At 41.4% G+C, this 20,333-nt stretch overlaps 1 protein-coding gene across 1 annotated transcript in view; it reads right to left on the bottom strand.

Moving 5' to 3' along the window:
• Positions 1 to 14,188: 14,188 nt before the first annotated feature.
• Positions 14,189 to 20,333, bottom strand: part of EPHA4 (EPH receptor A4) — a gene marked incomplete at both ends in the record, with an annotated part of 102,102 nt that continues 95,957 nt past the window's right edge. The window contains 4 exons of the mRNA XM_080622595.1: positions 14,189 to 14,303; positions 14,590 to 14,745; positions 17,190 to 17,383; positions 19,720 to 19,869. Of these exons, the coding sequence (XP_080478721.1) occupies positions 14,189 to 14,303; positions 14,590 to 14,745; positions 17,190 to 17,383; positions 19,720 to 19,869 (615 nt within the window). The remainder of the gene's footprint in view (positions 14,304 to 14,589; positions 14,746 to 17,189; positions 17,384 to 19,719; positions 19,870 to 20,333) is intronic.

Raw genomic sequence — 20,333 nt, 5'->3', positions numbered from 1 at the left:
AAAAGCAATGAATCAAAGAGGACAGTTCATGAGCTGAATGCTTGGCAGTGCTCTTCAGCAAATCCATTAAAACAATCCAGTTTGGATTACAAAATGATATATAAACAAAAAGAGCAACACTATAATATTGAATATTATCTACAAATGAGGACACAGCTGAAATGCAGCTGCTTTAACTGGTTCCCCCTTGAACCAAAGCCCCAGAACACAATACTGATGCCGAAAAGAAAAAGCTGCAAGATGAAACGAAGCAGCGCAGCTCCAATCCCACCAATACTACCCTAGGTAAATACTCAACTGTAAGTCACCTCATCTGCAGGGATGAATGCTAGCTAATGCAGTTACATATGAAAGAGGCATGGTTTTTTGCACAGACTCAAACTTTACAATGAACACAAGTTGTTCACAAATAAGACCCCCAGTTGCTCAATTTAAGATTCCATATGCTGTTCCCACTGATAATGAGATATTAAAGATTATGGGATAAACCAACATGTCATTCTGATTCAAAAAGGTAAGCTTGTAAGTCCGTGGAAATCCCTTTTTAATACAAGCAGAATGGGCTTAGCATTAGCATAAGTTTGCTCGACAGTCAATAAAAATCAGAACAAGGGTCGATGAGCAAAAGATTTATATTCCAGCAGGAAAATAAGACTTAGTGTTACAGAAATCATCTGGTTACTTGTCCTGTGCTAGGAAGGAGTTCAGGTTACATGAACACTTGGAATTGCCTGGGCAGTCCTGTGTCTATTGACAATACCACATACAGCTTCTCAGTAACATAAAGAGGCAAATTCATCCTCAGAACACAGAGCACACAAGTAGGAATGTGCATGATGTTGAACAACTGCTTGCTTTGTAAACAAAGGGAGGAAGCATTCCAGCACCCTACAGCACATTGCCTTTATTTCCTCAATAATTTAAGTAGAGCTGCTTTTCATTTATTCTTGAATTATGTTTGTATCTGCATTAGATACTGTAGTGATGCTCTCTGGATGTATGTCATTATGACAAGCACGAGCCTCTACAGTCCTGTAATGACAGCAGAGCTGCCAGGAAATCATAGCGCATTCAGGACTTGGGAAAATGGAAAATCCTCACCAGTGGCAATTTAAGAGTGAGGGATGAGGGAGGTTTAATGACAGCAGAGAAAAAACTGACATAAATGGGAGGTGGAGAATTGGAAATATGAATCAGTTAGGACAAGCATAGGAAGATAGCAATAAAAGAACTCAAAACAAAACTAAAAACCCCCAACCAACCCAATAATAAACAACAAAACAATAAACCAGGACTTTATCAGACGAAGTTTGACTTCAGGTTGTCTGCATCAAGAATGAGCACACTGAGGGACTGAAGACTCAAGCACAGGAGAAGAAACCCAGTACTGGCACAGCTGATAACACTATGTGGATTAGCTACCAGTTAATGAAATTTTTCAAATGAAAATGTGCAGGTTTCTGGAGAGAGGAGAATTTCAGGTAAAGCCTGCCAAGTATACCTAGTGATTCCACTGACAGCCCAGACTAAGCCCTCGCTTTACTTATTGCAGTATCCGGTTTCTTTGATTAACAAATACAAATCTGATCTCAGGCTCAGAACTGGCCATATTCACTTCTGAAATGCAAACCAAGCCCATTCAGCTTTTCTTCCTCTGCTGTGAATCACAAAAGCTTATTTCAGCTGTCTCAGTGTTTGACAACAATTAACTTTGTGAAGAGACCATATCGGTTTTCAACAAACTGCAAAACTATAACCTAAAAATAATATGCCCCTGCTTCCAGTTAAAATACATACGCACACACATACAGCATGATTCTGCAGGTGTTTCTGATTTAAGCCACACTTGTTTGTTGTCTGCTGCTTTCCCCAGCCCTTCAGTAAACAAATGACCAACTAAAGGTTTTACTATAATACAAAACATAACCAACACTGAATCACCAGCCAAAGCCATCAGATCTGGTGCTTCCCAGCTTCTGAGCCCAGAAATGTCCCTTGGGAGACCCCAAGACACACAGGACTCAGGTCCCTCCCTGGCTGAGCCTGGAGGCACACTGTAGTCAAGAAGGGTTCTTGCTGCTTCTACAGTTAATTCACATAGAGGCAACATTTGTTTATCCTGATACCATAACAACTCCCACACCTGCTGCCCAGCACAAAGAGGAAAAAATTACCTTGTACCTTCAGGGAACTGCATCCTTGTGAGCTCCTTCTCACCTTCTGGTTGACTGAGGAGCCAAGAGCATGGGAGCACTGCAATTGTGGCTTGCAATTAAAAGAGATGCCCAGCAGCTGGGATACACCTTGGGTAATTTCCATAGCTGGCAAATGTTAGATGCACACTGACCACTGCTGGTTTTATCCACCTTGCAAGGGTCGTGATGGAGACAACCAGGTGCATTTACCACAGACCGAAGCAAACATAATGTAGCTGGAGTCAGAGTAGCAGAAAGATGCAATGGCAGCAGCTTATGAGTCTTTTGTTCTTAACCAGACTACCCCTGTGTGTGGATAACAGGTGGCCCCAGAAAAAGAATTTTACCAACTAACTCCCTATCATTTTAATATGTCATCAGATTAACCCAAACTCTTCAAGTCAGGCTCGGAGACAGACTGGTGTTTTACTTACGTTCTTTCATAAGAACGAGGTTGGGGTTTCTGTTTGGTTTGTTATTTGAATTAAAATGTTCCCAAGACATTTGTTACTGTTATTAAAGAAAAGAGGCTGAACCAGGAAGAAGTCTGCACTTTATGGGGAAGGTGATTGCTCCTTGGGTCTCTGATCACTTGTGGCAAATATTCCTATAGGTTCCGTAGCATTTATTAAAATGTTCTCCATTGATCCCATGGGAGCCCATCACCAGATATGCCTGAAAATTGAGAGTGATGAGTGAGTCTTGCTGAATGAGGGCTTGTACCTTTGTTTGGATCTGAGTCACCTTTTGACATGTTGCTCTGTATCATACCAAAAGCATCCCTGTTTATTATGCACATTCATTGCCAGCTGGAATTGTCTTACTGTGTTGAAAATAAACAATAATGACATTAATAACTGGCCCTAGAACACACACTGGCAGCAGCCTTGCTGCGGAAATTGTGCTTTGGCACTTGACAAGTTCATTTTCAGTTGTGCAAGTAAAAGCAGTTGCCAGTGAAGTAAAAGCAACAGTGAAAACTGACATGGTTGTTACAAAGCCTATCTGAATTGTCTCCTAAGGGTGGTCCTGGGACAGGTAAGCCCATGCACACAGTGAGCTTATGGTCATATCCTCCAGAGCAAGCTCTTGCATGCTGGCACACTTGGCGTGTCAGTGCAATGCCAAACGTAACTTCAGCAGTCATTCTGCCAGAGACACGGGTGGATTGGAGGTGAGATGCTTAGCATTGCACCATGACAGGCAGCAAGAACAATGCTGTTTTCATGCACACGTGTGTATACAAGGCAATTTCATGCACATGAAGATAAAAACAGATTTTGTACTACCTTGTTGGGATGAAAAGAGCCTCTTTTCGAAACTTCCACTGCTGGATGCTACCAGGCAATATTACAGGAACTTGTTACTGGTGAAAACTCCTCGAACTCTTTTCAAAGGATCCATCAGCTTGTTCCTCCTACCATTTAACTTGTTACTAAGCCAGAGAAAAAAACCACCCGCTGTAATACACCACAGCTCTTGCACATCCATCTGTATATTTTGCTTATAATTCTCAATCCTGTTGAATTCAAACACAGGTTTAACACACAACTTACAAGTTATTCCCAGAATTGAAACAGTTGTGTGGACTTCCTTGGGTTTCAGAATAGCTCCTTCATAGAAATGCCACAGTCAATCAATTAAGCAAGCTAAAAGTAATCAGTCACCCACGGTTGATTGGATTTAGCAGTTGGTGAATGCTTTTTGTTCCTGGATCAACTACACCCACTTTCAAAGCTGATTAAAAAATTTTTGATGATCTCTTCCACCTGTTCAGGATGACAAACTAGCTCCAAAACTAACCAGCTCCAAAGCTAATCGCCTCCAAAACCCTGGGTGACTCAAAAGTAGCTCTCAGCAGGCTGCAGCCTGGTGTGAAGACAAAAGCAGGTGGAAAGTGAGCCAACACCTGTGTAATAAAAGTTTCTAGACATCAGGTTTTGAAGCTGGTCACACTGAGGAAAGCAGTATCCTTGGGCATGGGCAGAGCAGAGATGCTGCTTGCAAACATTCAGCAGCAGCCACTGGCTTGGGCTCTGCTCCCTGCCTCACCCAGCACAGCAGGAGCTACCAGGAAAGTGCATGTGGTGTGGAACAGCATCGTAGTGAGTGAATCTTGACACAACAGCAACTGCACTACTGGTGCTGCTTCAAAAATAAGAACCAGCTTATTAAGCTGCTTTCCTTCTGTGAGGGATCAGCCCAGTCAGCAACTCATTTAATGTCATGAGGGGGCTGTTTAGGTTTCCATTTCTTTCCTCCATCTGTGGATGTAAGAGATCAAAAATAGTTGAATGATACATAGATGTCCTGCCCTTTCAACAGCCTTAATGGAGCACTCTGACTCTGCAAGAATGACAAAAAAAGGTCTCTGAGGACATGTTGCAATTCTAACCATTTGGCCAAACAAACCCCATCTGCCGTCAGAATGTGAACCTGAACACAAAGCCAACAAAGAGAGAAGTTTGGGGACTCTACAGAAACCTTCCTGTCTGTTCCTGGATACCATAATTTTGCATTGTTAAACATGTACTTCAAATATGAACAATGGTCACATAAAAAAAGATACAATAGACAAAATGACCTCTTCAGAATATGTTTTTCTGGTAAAAAATAAAAATTACCTAAAGTTGCATGTAGCTAAGGACTAGATCCTGAAACTGATGCAAGTCAGGGCAGTCCCAGTAAAAACAGTTCATACCACCTGTGGAAACAGATCAACTCATTCGTCCTTATTTTCTTATTGTCAGTGTCACTTTCCTAGGCCTTTCACATCATGCTGCTTCAATCAATCCAGCAGCCTCTTTGAGTGCAGAAGAACATCATCGGTCCATTTTAACCTTGCATTTTTTTCCAGAAGCATTTTTTTCCACGGGATTTTTAGCCAATCTTTCATAAAGGTGAAGATAAATGCTCTTCAATACTTGTCATATATTGCAAATCTGCTGGCTGGAAGGTCCCAGGTAAGCTCTCAGACACAGATTAACGAGATAAGCAGATAAACCAAGCACTCCCTTGCTTCTCTGGGGATTCGCATGCTGAATTTTTAAGTGTTGAGTTTCCTGGTGATCCCATTGGCACAAGGCAATGGGATGGCACCAAGCTCCACACCACTCCTGAAAATTTGAGGCCAGAGTTTTTAAGGGACTTTTGGATTTAAACCCACTTAAATCTCTATTTCTGATGCCCACGCAGCTCCCATATGTCTGTATTTTCAAAGCATATATGACCTGGTCACTCACAGTTGCTGAACAGCCGAAACGCTGATGCTGTCCTAGAGCTAATTACCTTCCCTCAGCCTTCAAATGAGCAGGAGCCCAGAGAGCATCTCCCAGGATAGGGGACATTCATCAATCTCTTCTATCATTGAAGGACCCTCCCATACCTTCAACCCTGCTCAGGGTGACAGAAGGCCCAAGTGGAAAGATAACTTCTGTGAAAGCCACCATCCCAGTGATAGTTTGTGAGAGAACTGCTTATGAAGGCCACAAGAGGCAGGAAGGAAGAAGGGCCTGCAAGGGCAGAACCTGCCTTGGGCAGCTCTCATAGAGACTGGTTTAAGACAAGGTCTGAGGCTCACTCTGAGGCAAGAGACACCAGAGCAGTATAGCAAGTCCCTCGATAGCTTTCCAACCTCTCTTAGCTTACACACCTTCTTGCTGTGATGGTTGGCTTCTGAAAAATTTCTCCTCCCCCGGTGGTGATGGAGATGTTTTGGGACCTTCATCAGCAAGACACTTAATGCAAGGCTGAAAACCCAGCTGTGAAGCAGGAGCTCATTACGTAGGCTGCTGCACCCCTTGGCTAAGCAGCTCCAAAGCGTCATTAAAACGTTGGCAGTAACCACCTACCTGCACCTGTAATTGCCTAACAGCCCTGTATTGCCCTGCCCTGAGATCTTAGTTATTGACCCCAGGGGAGGAAGGTTACCTTGGCAGAAATGGGAGGAGAGCAGGGTTCCTGATGATGGTTTTGTTCTGCTGACCAGCACTTCTTTGTATTTTAAAAACAGTCTTCAAAAAGTGAATGCCAGAATGCCTCAGCCCATTTAATTCATTACAAGAGTTTATGGAACAGAATCATGAGTAAATTCAAGAACACTATAAAACCAAGGATTTCATTACCTTTTGTTGGTCTGGTTACAGGCTAGTAATCCACAGCAGATTACTGGAATATAATTGCTGTCTATATAAATGTGTATAAAAGTAAGTTAATGTAGCTACTATCTCCATCCACCCATGGAGAATACATTTTACTAAGCTGATTGGAAAGGAATGCTTTAGGTTTTGTTTTTATTTTTTGAAGAAAACGTCTACATATTCATGTAACTTTCTCGGAGGCTCCTGTAAACAAAGAATTATGTTCAGGGCCATTGCCGGAAATAAGATATGTCAGAGGTCTGCAACCTAATCAACAGAGAATCAGTCAATGGCCCAAGGGTACTTCCTTGCAAGGGAAAGGGTAGAATAACTAAGGTCAAGGCCTCAAATGCAGCTCTAGTTTTAATCAAGTTGTTGATTTAGAGCATAACATGCTTTTATTTTTTTTCTTCCCAATTGTCAAAACCCATTTTGTTCTCCTTGACTTGTCTACAACAGCCCCAATGTCTTGAGATAAACCATGTCTGCTCTTCACACTACTCCATGCACAGCTCATGGGCAGCTATGTACATTGCCACTGAGATGCAAATATATAGGCTTTATATGTAAATAGATTCGCTTGCCTCATGCTCCTGTATAAATATGTGGAAAGAATAAGGGGCAGAGAGAGAACAAATGTCTTTTTGGTAAGGAAATATTTCAGTAAAACTCACATACTTGGAAGAAAATTAAACCATGGGGGTAGAACATTTTGATGGAATGATTTCTTAGATTTGGGAGCTAAAAGAAAAAAAAGAGCAGAGTCAGAAAGAGAAAGGAGAGTACCCACGTGTTCAGTCCTCACTGGACATTTTGAAATAGTATTTTTGCAAAAAGATTTAAAAGTTTTCCTTGCATTTTGTAATAAAACTGAAGAATTTGTTAAACTTCTTTGAGCGTGTGAAATGGAATCTGTTTTGCCAGCTATGACACATTCTCTCTTAATACGCCAACTGGCTGAATATAGGCATCAGAGAAACACCTAGTGGGCTGGCTTGCGCTCCCTAGTACAAAAGGACACAGTGGACTTGCCTTTCAAATACAATAACCCAGTGCCATTGGGACTTTCTTGGGACCAGCACTGTATGATATAGTGCCCCTGGCATCACTGGAATCAGTCCAAGAAGAATTTGGTTCAAAGTATTTTTCAAATAGACAAGTCAAAAGCTTGTGAAAATTTCTAGAGGAGCCACCATCCTTGCTGTGGTATCTGTGAACTGTGGACATGTGTAATTCACATGATTAAAGTGCCAAAAAGCCCGTATATCCTAAACTAAGCAGCAGTGTTGTAAAGAAGTGACGGTTCAGGACATTACATCCTTGGCACTCAGAATATGCAGCGTGTGTCCATATGTCTGCTACCATTACACAGCAATATCCTTTACACAATATCTACTCGTCTCTGGCTCAAAGCCCTCGTCACAGAAACTTTCCCTCTCCATTTTCTGCTGCTCTCAACACCCTCACACCTCTGGGTTACATTTTGTCCCTCAGCTTCTCACTTCCCTCTCTCCTGCTCCTTTCACCCTCTCTGGTCGTGAGTCTCCAACATGAGCCCACTGACCCACACAGAACAAGTAGTGCAGTAACTCAGCATCAAGGTCACAGTTCCCCAGTAGAGGCAAAACCCTGGCCCAAAGGAAGCTCTGAAAACTGTAGGATTTCTGCCGAGGTGACATCTGGCCCCAGGCAAGGTCCAGACAGCAGGAGACAGGAGGGAAACTATTCCCAGCTGACCCCAGGCACGCCAATGAAACACCATTATGATCTTGCATTTTTTTTTCTCAGGCATAGTGTCCATGGATGCTACCTGGTCTCCAAGGAAAAAGCACTGAGATCATTCACAAGGTCAGCCTGACTGCAGCATCCTTCCCACATTACAAATATTTGGCACACAACACAATCCAGATGGTAACAAGCAAAAGTAACGTGCTTTAACGTACGCGCGGGACTTACGTAGTTTAAACGTCCTTTGGGAGTGTGTTCCTGTGAAATCCACCGAAGAGAATCAATCCCTTTGGGGCAAACACCAGGATTATTACTCCAAGTTCTGTATTTGTATCTGTTCTTGATAAACACTAAATTACAAAAAGTGCAATAACTAGAGACAGTCCATTTCAGGTTTGTACAGCAACTACTTTATTATTTTCAAATGCAAATGTTTGCATTGTTTGCTATTTTACAATTTTACAAACTAGGTATAAAAGACCATAAATAAATGACATAAGTTATGTGTACCTAAAATTCATGGAGGGGGGAGGGGAAATTACAAATTAAAACAAAATAGAAAAATCTATATATCTAACCCAGAGATCGTTCAAATGCACAAACAAAGAAATGCTGTTAGATTTTTTCAGTATGAACTAAATTATAATATGCCTCATACATTCTAATTATAACCACAGTCCTTGCATATTCCAACATACTTGCAGTGATACAAAAAAATAAATGCACTCTCTTTTTACTTGTCTGATTAGTATTTCAGATTTTTTTTTTCTGGTTATGAAAATGTCACATAAAAGAAAAATACTGCTTTTTAAGTCCCATTTACTGGTTACTTACCAGCTTCTTGTATTTTTTACATATACATTTTTAATACATAAGATCCATCACAAAATTGGTACAGCAAGAAACCCGGACAAACATCAACCAGTGGTGTGCAAGCAGGACAATTTCTGAACAAACAGAGGCTTCTCATGTGAGACAGTCCTGGTGCTGACCTCTCCTCCCCGCCAAGGGAAGCAGTTTCGTCCCCAGCTCCCTCTGGAGCAGTCTGCCATGGGCCATGCTGAGCGGCATAGCTGGCACTTCCTGGCACCCAGACCGTACCCTCTGCCTGACAGCGCAGCCGCCTCACTTCCCTTCCATGACCCTGCAGGCGTAAGTACGGTTACCAGTGAGCTCGGAGGGTCCATGAGGAAGGAAAAGAGCAGAAAGCTGGAGCGACTTTGGGACACCACTTTATGGCTCTGGTCAAGGCTGCACCCACTTTTAACACAGCGGATCCAGCCTCCCCCATGTCTGCTGGAGTGAACCCCTGTCCCATGGCAGCTGGCTGTGCTGCACCAGGTACCATGGCAGATGCTAGTCCCCCATGGCCAGGAAGCAAGTGGGGAGCATCACCTGCCCTGCTCCAAATCCCTAGTGGCTGTAATGTTTCCTGGGCTCTTGGGCACAGCTCTTCTCAAGCTACCTTACATTGACAGTGAATTCTCCAAACACAGAAAGCTTTCCTAGGTAGTACCAGTAAATTGCAGCACTAGTCTCAGGCTGCGAAAGAAAGAGTGCCTTCTACTGCACTTCACCAGCTCTTCATCACCCGCAAGAGGAACAGGACACATTTCACAACTCTCTTGCTAACTACTGTAACCTTCAAAGTCTTGTTGCATTATTGTTCTTTAACTTTGCTGAGAGCAAATGAATTCTTTTGATTATTACAAGTTTTCACAGCTTGCACACAGAGCAAGGTCCTTCTGTGAACTGAAGAACTGCGTATATTTGTTCGCATTCAATAAGTCTTTAAAATCCTATTTCTGCAGATCAAAAAGGCTACTTAAGAGTCTGGTTCAGGGTTACCAGTGGATGGATATGCAGGTGTTGCCTCCATCACCTTGCCATTGAGAAACTGGTCAGTTTTGATCACGAACAGGGCATTAAATACAAATAAACAACACTTAAGAATATCTTTAGCACCCTTATGGAGCCCGTAATCCGTAACTCCAAAACTAACTTGAAATTGCCTGTTTCAGGCTGTAGAACTACCCATTAAGGTTAGTGGGGCAGCTAAAAAATACACTTGTAGATAGAGAAATTTAAACATCTTTTTAATGTGTGTATTCTCGCTACTATGGCAGACACCAGCTATTGGCCTGCTCTCTTGTGACAGGGGACTCCTGCACCTCCAGAGATGTTTTCGGCACATTCACAGGCAGTTCTACACAGGAGGTGACTCGCACACAAACATGCACACAAGCACACATACGCGCCTTTCAGAGGAGATACTAATCCATTATCCATTCAAGGAAAAAAAATATATTTATATCACTGCAATGGCACGTTCTGTGTAAAATGTCACTTCAGCAATGGATATGGGCAGCTCACAGGAACTGGGTTCTTTGCTGCGGCACCTAGTCTGGTGTCCATGGTAAGATGTGTAGTGCTCCGTCATCTGCATCCATTGGAGATGCAGCAGTGACAGCCAGGGGGATGAGGAGAGAAAATAACAAAATATATAAATAAAACCAAAGGTAGGAAGAGAAAGCAAAAGGAGAGGGAAAAAAACCCCCAAAACATCCAGAAGTCTGCAGGGCTTTGACACAGTACATTCCTCAAGTGACAACTGGGTGCTGAGTCTTAATGAGTTAGTTAGCTCTCAATGTAGAAAAAAACCTGGAGTGGGTGGCATATGAAAAAAAAAGAGAAAGTAAAAGTCACGCTCTCTTCAGCGACTGGTGACTGTTCAGCATTTGTTCTCCAGAATCAGTGCTACGGAAGATGCAACTGTAGATCCAGAAGGCTAGTCTATGTTTCTCCGTGGTCAATATGATCAATAGGACAGGCTATAAGGACGTGAAAGCAAAATCTAATTGCCCTGCACAAAAAGAAAACACAAATATATTAAACATGCAACAAGACGGATGGGCAGACCTGCCTGAATGCCTCCTCTTAGATTTTCTAGATGAAGCACTGCTGTTCCTTGGCTGCTGCAATTGCTGATTCACATCAAAGTTAAAGAGCTGAACTCATCTCTGCCCTGGTGAAGAGGTGACCTGGCAGCAGGTTCATGGAATAAAACCTCTTCCTATAAAGGGGAGAAGGATTTCCTAAAGGACAGAGGACTAAGTATCAAGAGATGCAATATTCACACGAAAGGGTGGCAGAAAGGCAAATGCAGGTGGATGCAGAGCATTGCCACACGGGCTAGTTCACCCATCTTGGGCAAGCAAGATAAATACAGCCATCAGTTCTCAGATGGTGAGAACCTTTTGCCTTCCTTGCCCCTTTACTTTCCCTCACACTGTTTCCTTCCACAGTGCCACATGTTTTGTTTTAATCTGCTCTCCTCCAGCTAAAATCGCATTGAAGTGGATGCCCCCTCATTGGCTGTGTTTTATCACAGGGAACACAACCATCAATGGCAGTTGTGAAAACTCAGCATCTCAGCTGCCTTCACAGTTTTCATTCTATAGGGACACAGTTTTCCATTTTGTGTGGAAAATACTGGAGCGTTTTAAATTCCAGTTACTAAACCCCAAGAAAGCAATTTTACAATCTGGCCAGAAAATTGGGTGCATTTTGTTTTTACGTAAAAACAAAATCTCAACAGAATGCAACAGATTTACAGCAAGAGGAAACTGAAAGTATCTCTGCACTTAAGAAGCAACAGAATTTTTGCTGCTGGAAGTACAAGTGTCAGGTCTTTAAAATGAGTAACCACTTCTCACCTTGCCTGGCAAAATGACATTAAAACATGCTGGTTTAAGTAGTTTTTTTAAGTTTGTTTTTTTTTTTTTCTTTGAAATTGAAAAGCTTTCATCAGTAATACTGCAGAACCGTTTTTACTAAGCTGTCATGACTTGACAGGATGCAAATTTAGCATCCCGTATTCTGAACAAGTTGTTCTCTGAGAAATTTGGGGGTGAGGGAGAGTTAGTGGTTGAAATCAGCAAGTTATTGTTCAAAGTGACAAAAAGTGATGTGAGTGATGATATAGTAAGTGTGACTTGTCCAAGTGAGTAAGCTGTTTTGGATCTAGAATAAATGCAATTATTAAAAACCCTTGACATACAAAGTTACTAAATAATTTCTGAATTTGCTGTCAGGTGCAGAGTGTGACAAAACTATTACAGACCAAAGAACCAGCCTTAGAGCCATCAAAACAAATCTCACCTTTCTGACATTGTGCCTGGCGCAGCTAAAACACAACGTTTATTCTAGAGGATGTGTCATTAAAATCCTCCTCCTACCCAGTACAAGTGGGCCTGATTCTGCCTCTTTTCTAAGGTCATCTCATCACTTGAAAGGACTTTAAAAGGAATCTAATCTATATACTCTGTTCAAAAAGAGCAATAAAATCTTTAATATAAATAAAATTCAAGCTTAAATGTGTTCAGAGCTTTACCAGATAAAGCTTTATCCTGAGTGACCTAATGAGGACAACCACATTCCTACAGCAGTCACCTCCACCTAGCAACCTAGGAGATGCCTTCACTCATGCAACTTTCCATCTGTTTCTTGTAGGAGTTGGAGGGCAGCTTTTCAATCAGGTCATGCTCCAGCCTGTTCGCCATACTTAAGGAGAGGCCCTTAGACCTTAGCCATGCAGCCTAACCTGGCACTCACACCCACAGCTGCCTTGATAATCCAACGTATGGGGATGATTTCAAAAGTGAATTTGGTTCCCACAGCTGGTGAGACTGCATCACCGTGTGTGAAGCATAACACTGCTGCTTAACATAGCACTATCACCATGCCCAACACCCAAACTATGCAAAACCAGGAAGGCTGCATGCATAAGCCCGTTTCCTTCTGCTCTCCCTCCCATAAAACCACTGAGACAGCAACAGAAACCGATTTTTCTAAAACATAAATATTGGCTCTACTGTTTTTCATGAGAGGGCAGGAAAAGTCCTTGGATCTTTGGTGCATTTATGAGTATCTCTACTTTAAAAGGTTATTCTTACTTTCTATACAATCTATGCATGGGATTTTCCACCCAAAAAATGTAAGAGCATCCCTGTTGCTTTTAGTGCAAAGTGGGATCAAGCTCTTAGCACTGAACTGGGTGAGCCCCAAGATGCACTCCTACACCTTGTCTGCACATCCTAACACGCAACAGCTTGAAAGCAAGACCAGGTTTCGAAAAAGTGCAATTTTCACTGTCATCAAATAGAGCAAACAATGGGAAACACTAAGCAATTAGTTTGGGAAACCAGCACAGGTTCATACAAACTAGTTGGGAACCCCAAATAATACATACCACAGCACTTTTTCTTTTTTTTTTTTAACTCAACAGTGATGAAATCCTAGCACAGTTTAAGAAAGAAAGCACCATGAACATGTTGTACACTGTACTTCCACTGACCTTCTTCATGTGGCAAAGAGAATTGCTTCTTGAAAGAGAAAAAAGGTCTGAAAGCTCCACAGCCACGATTGTCACAGCTGACTACTGGCAAGATCTTCACAAAATGTCTCTAAGTGGTAGGCTTCAGCACGGCACAACAACAGCCAATAAACTCCCCAAAAGTCCAGTTTTGCCCAGTAATCCACGAGATGGGCCATTTCATGTCTCAAGCCCATAAATGAGTAGATCACTAATCGGCAGGCACTGATTAGCCCAATGATACTCTCACTGAGGTTTCTGCAAGGTATTAGTGATGCATCAAGTCTGCAAAAAATATCCTAGGGCAGATTCTTCATTCCAGTGAAAGATGCACAATGGTGGTTTCACCCACAAATAAAACACTATGGTTGTAATCCTACAGGTCACAGGGAGAAGGAAAGTAATTTTGTTTTTGTTTTTTAAGCACAGTATCTGGCAGCAAACATAGCATCAAAACTTGAATGTGACTTTGTATTTATATAGATACATGTATTTTACATATCGTTGATCAACAGAGAAGTATGTTCCAAGAAACAATTTGTTCCAGGTCTGGTTTAAAATGACGGCTTGTCATTTCTGGAGGCTCTCCTCCCAACACACACGCTTGGTTTCCGCAATCTGTACATCAAGCAATACTGCAGATCTTTATTTCGAGGGGCGAGGAGACGAAGTAAAAAAAGTGCAGTTCTTCAATTAAAGTGCATGGATGAGGTAAACTAATTTCAAGAGTTTTGAGTTTATTCAGTACTGGCTCAGACGGGGACCATCCTGCCGTGCATCTGTTGCATTTGGGTGCGCATTGCTTGAACGCTGCTCAATACCTTGTTTTGGTGCGTGACGGCAGTGATCCCAATCCTCGCCAGGTCACTGTGGAAAGCAAGAGAAGCAAGGGGCTGAGAACTGTGGATAAGATGCTGGTGCAGAGAAGAATATTAAGAGTCAACCACAAGCAACATAGCAAAAGCAAGGCAGATGTACAGAAATGTTTAATTAAATAAGTGAGGGCATTATGGAGGCATTTTAAAGTTATTCTCCATCCAAATGAAAGGCATTCCATTCCTTTAATGAGTGTAATGATATGCAGCACAAAGGAAAAGAGGTTGATTAAATCCAGATTTACCAGTTTTTTTTTATTATATCATTGAGTACTTACTCCTGGTTCATATGCACCACAGCCTCTAGGGTGGTATAGCCAGCAGCTGTGAAGTTATCCTTGTATCTCTCCATTTTAATGGCTTGGAGCCAGTCACTGACAGAAACAACTGCTGAGAACTCAGGGGAGCTGGGATCCAGCAGGGCTGTGCTAGGTCTGGATGCCAAACAGTGAAAGGACAGAGAAATGGTGTCAACTGGACCATGAATCGCAAAAAAAAGAGTTTGGTTTCTGAAACAATTATCCTCAACAATTAGAGAAAGTAAGGACAAGACATTGTGCTTAGTGAAACTGGTGGTTCTCTACACAGCAACGTACATCAATGCAAGAAACTTCACAAAATGCAAAGTAATAGGCCAAATTTTTCTAAGAATGAATTTGACCTTAGGTTTCTATTTTTGCTTTCAGTGTTCAATTTGAACCACAAAGTCACTTACAATTTCCACCTCAGATACAACAGTTTATAGAAAATGCTTTTACTTCAAAAAACAAAGAAGACGGCAATGCTGGAAGGCATTAAGCCTACTGGGTCTGTATCTCACAGGCAGCAATGCAAGACCTTGCCAATCCTGCATGTGTCGGACCTCAGCTCGGCAACTATAGAAACACTACTGAAGTATGTGCAAAGGAACTGGGAGCTCACAACCTGCCAGACTGGTTTGGAGGCAAAACTCAAGGCAGGTTCAGATAAATCCTGTTTCCAGTCAGGTTTGCAGGCAAGCTCAGGGCATTCAATCAAACTCAGGACAGCAGGGAGTTAATCCCCTCTTTAATCAATCCATTCCTGACCAGTGCGTGTGCCAGAAGTGGCGGGAATCATGCAAGCTTTGATCTTTGTTTGCACTGTGGAACGTGCTTCTTATTTTCCCTTGCACAGATTTATGAATAATTATTTTTACCAAACTGGCTTCTTAGTATCTCATTATTCCACATCTATTGTAAATCACAGTTTCATTAAACCATTATAAATTACTATCTATCTAACCAAAACAAATATAATTTAGCAATTTATTTGAAAATGCACATTATCAAAGATTATATGTGCAATAGCATAGTTATGTCTTGCCTAAGGCACCCAGTACATGCTGGTACTACTTCGTACAAGTTTTTTAAAGTGCTATCTAACACAAGACCAGTGATGGCAACCTAATTATATGCAATTATGCTCCTCACATAAAATTGTATATTAATAATGGTATATGTATATTTGAAATTCATATTCCAATGAGAAGAAAAATAAAGATCTATAAATAGCCATGAACATGAAATGATCTTGAACAGGCTATTATTTTTTGTAAAATCTATGTATTTTCAAAGAGCACCTGTAAATTGGAAAGAAAGCAAAATGGAGGATATCATGCTGTGATTCTCAAATCAAATTATCACAGCAGATCATATTGTGATTCTCACCATGTAAATTATTTAAGTCTCAAGGGTGGATACATTTTTGCCAGGCTACCAATGCAGTTAGGGCAATCTGGAGATAATGTGGTGACAGAGGTTCTCACAGGGTTAATAGTCCCTCTTCTGATATTCTACATTGTAAGGAAAATTCACAAAGGGATCTACAAGTTTAAAAACAAAACCAGCTTTTTCCAGGAAGTTGTTCTGTTGGAGGCTAAAGCAGAACTTGTGTTACTCCTTCACTGATTCAAGAAACTTAACCTTGTATTGCCCTGTGGATATTTTTATATTTTCCCTTCTACTGAAAAATATTTTCCCATTATCTTCCTCTTGTTTCTTTTCTTTCAAGCTTTTTTCCATATTTGCTGCAAGTAAATCTACCTGACAAAGCAAAGGCATTTGAAAAAAATAGAACAAACCTGGCGTAAATTAGCCAAGCTCCTATTACCTCAGCAGTGTTTCACCAGCTTAAACAAACTGCTGATCTGTCTCAACAAAGATATTTTGGTTTTACCCTACAACTCTGGGAGTTTCCTTCCTACTGCACTTCTTTCGCACGTAGCAGGTATACTGTGCTTAGCAAACAAAACAAAACACCAATGTAATCCGGGATCGGTGGAGACATGAAACTGGCTTTCCACAAAATTAAATTCAAATTCACATAAAAATTAATCCACACCTTCCCAATGCCCGTAAGGCTTTGGCTGTAATGCCGTAATGCTCATTTGCAAATCCTACACAAATCTAGGGTTTATAAAACTTGACGATGTACTTTTCCTGCAGAAAACCACAGCACTCCTGTCAGCTACACTGCATTCAGGCTACCCTTCCAAGCCCCTTCACTAGGGGGGAGAGGGAAAAGATGCAGCCAACTTCGTCTTCAAACTGAGCTTGCCTGCATCAGAACTTTTGTTTAATACTATTCTCTGAACCTGGTGTGATACAGGAAGAGCTCTGCTCATTCCATTTTCCTTCTCACAGAGCTAGGAGGGTTGGGGATACCCAGTGGGGTTCAGCAGGGTGCCAGCACGACCCCTCTGCCCTCTTGCACAGTGCAATGTCTGCTGTGCAGTCAGGCTCTGCAGAGCCACAGAGCAGACTTTTAAGCCCAGCACAGAGGTTTAGGTGACATGCAGCTTTGCCTGTCATTTCCACTATGCTCCCTCGTACATCTCCATTACAAAAGCACAGCTGACCTGGAGCTCTCGCTGCCTGTTCTCTTCAGGCTGTTGGGGTTGCGGATGAGTTTGTCCAGCATGTTGACAATCTGTCCAAATTTAGGCCTGTCACTGCGCTCCTTCTGCCAGCAGTCTAACATCAGCTGATGGAGAGCAATGGGGCAGTCCATTGGGGGTGGCAGCCGATATCCTTCTTCAATGGCTTTAATAACCTATAAATGGCACAATTAGGAAGACATTAGAGAACATCAGACACTACTCAAATCTACCAGCTGAGTATCATTTATCCTAGGGCAATCCAAAGTATGGAAACAAATCCACAATTAAGTGAAACAACACGGAAAATGGCACTCAGGCTCAGGCAGTTGGTGGTCTCAAAACTGTTGATTCTCCTCAGCAATTCAAAACTAAAAGGGTACAGCATCCAAAACAGACACACAGCAGGGCAATGTTTTACAAGAAAGCACACGGGATACACAGATGACAAAATAGCCCAGGTTAGAATTAAGCAACTATCTTTATTGGACAGAGGATTGGAGAAGCAACAGTTCTGGGTGCCATATATTGAAGATGAAGTTTTCCCCATCGCTTTTAGGACACAGCAGATCAACCCCTTGTCCCCCTCCTCTCTGTTGGGAATACAGGCCTTGGACATGTTTTCTCACCACTTTATGCTCTGAGCCAAGAAATGCAGAGATGGGAGCCCTTTTGTGCAGCTTTATCAAGAATGTTCAGAAGTCCAACGCAGCAACTCAAGTATGTAATTCATACTTAATAGAAACCAGAAAAACTCACAAGCTGAAGCAATTTCAAACCCTCTGAAAAGGGCTCCAGAGCTCAGTACTTTAATGGCTTCTTAGCCCTCTCAGGAGAATGGGATGTGACCAGGACTCAATTCTGGTATGACCCAGAAGCCTTCAGTTTTTAATTAATCGATATGACTTTGCTAGCAGGATTCACCATGACACTGAATTGCACTAAATTCCCTTGTTCTGCTCTTGTCCAATTAGTGGCTAAATTCCACTGGGAGGACAGGGTGAGGGATATGCTTGTACTAACAGCAGCTATTCAGTGACTACAAAGTGGCTTGCACTACTCCAGAAAGCATAAAGATCGTTTTGATTTCTCTTGATTCAACAGACACAGAATAATTTGGAATTCACTTCTGCTTTGTTGCGAATAACACCGCTCTCAACATCATTAAAAAGAAAAAAAATGGTATGTCTATGACATGTATTAAAAAATAGGATGCAAAGACAGTAATACTGGCTTCCACTGTTCTGTTCAAGCCAGCTTTTCAACATGGTGTAGCACCACATGTTAGCAGTGTATACCAGCCTAATATGCTAGCTGTGTGTTTGTTGTATTGAGCTCCACTATGCAGTGTAGACATGCCTAACTGAGACACATCTGGTGTTTTATTTTCTTGCTAAATCTTGATGACTTCCTGTTAGCAAAGGAAGGCAAGACTGGATGCCAGAAGAGACATTTCACATCAGAAGGAAACTAAAATTATATCCTCCATTTAGATTAAATGCCATCCTCATCTAGACACTCTTTGAAAATGTTCAGCTCCGCATAAGAAAGCAGATGACTTGTAAAATGACTTAACCACTCCCATGACCATATATTCAGATTAACATTTTCTTCTTCCTTTGTATGTTTCTAGATCCCCTGGGAAAAGAATTATGGATAATCTATGCCTCATTTTCACTGGGATTTATTTTTTTTTTTCATTTAATAAAAATTCTATTAGCAAAAGCTCTTATTAGCATTATTATTAAATACTCTTCTAGAATAGCAGCCATTGTGCATGCTCCCCCTTGGAATACACTGAAGTAGTCCAGATGGTACGGTTAAACAGGACATGCATAATTTAAGAATGGTCATTTAGGAAAGCTGCTTTTTAATGTCCTCAAGGGGCAGCTATGCAATTGTCACAAGGATGCTCTGACTGATAATCAGAATTGGATTTCATATGTGTTGTTTTAGATATCCTACAAGAAATAAAATCATCTGGAAGAAATTACAAGTGCACTGGGGCTTGAAGAATTAACTACTAATAGGAAGCCCCATTAAATTAAAGTGGTTTTTCTTAAAGACTTTCAATAAAGTTGAGATTTAATATCAACATTCAAATCTTCCCTCTCTTGGCAGTATTAAGATCTGGGTGTTTAAATATATTTGTCTCCTTTTTCTTTATTCTTCTTTTTCACTTCAATTGCTTGTAATATTTTTCCTAATATATATTAAAAAAAAAAGAAAAAAAAAAAGGAGAAAAGAGAGACGCATAAGTTACAGACCCTAACTTAAGAATTCCCCATTTCCTGACCATAGACAGGCTTGAAATATTCAAGGAAGTCTCAGCTCCAGAGAAGTTCCCTGAGAAAACAGGAATCTACCACTAATTATATCCTTCTAAAAGCCTGGAGTAAATGTCTTATAACCATATAGCAGTTGAAACACATCAGCAGACATCTAAGGACAAAGATGAAGGCATGGGGGGAAAGGGAGAGAAAAAGAAGAGGAAGCTCAGGAGGAGACTCACATCTTGATTGGACATATCCCAGTAAGGTCTTTCTCCGTAGGACATCACTTCCCACATGACGATGCCATAGCTCCAAACATCACTAGCTGATGTAAATTTACGGTAGGCAATTGCCTCTGGTGCAGTCCACCTGATGGGAATCTTGCCACCCTGTCACAAATAAAAGAAACCGCGGGCTAGTGAGTCAGTGACACAGTAAAGCGTGGGCCTGACACAGTTCTACGCTGCCATTAAGAACACAAAATGGTTTTCTGTACGCAGTTCCAGAATCCTTCTTGAAAAGGCGTCAACTTTTAATTCTTCTTGCCATAAAACTGTCAGATCCAACCAGGAGGCAATGCTGCCCATCTGTTTTCTTTAGTCACAAGGAGGCGAACCAGTAAATTGTTAAATGTATTTTTATCAGCCTTCTAAGAGATCTCTGCTTAGGGCTATGATGAAGCATGAGAACAAGCCAGGGGTTTTACAAAGTATATATTAGAGATTTAGTTGACAAAACAAATAAGTACATGCTGGCTGTTAATTACTATTTCCTTGCTTGCCTGTCTGACCTGTTTGGCCTGTTTCAGAAAAATGGGATTATAAACGTTTTAGTTTTCAAAAAGGTAAAATAA

The sequence above is a fragment of the Psittacula echo genome, assembly GCF_963264785.1.
Source record: "Psittacula echo genome assembly, chromosome: 7".
NCBI classification, from domain to species: Eukaryota; Metazoa; Chordata; class Aves; order Psittaciformes; family Psittacidae; genus Psittacula; species Psittacula echo.
The sequence above is the reverse complement of the archived record's forward strand: the minus strand, read 5'-3'. Positions and strand labels throughout refer to the sequence as shown.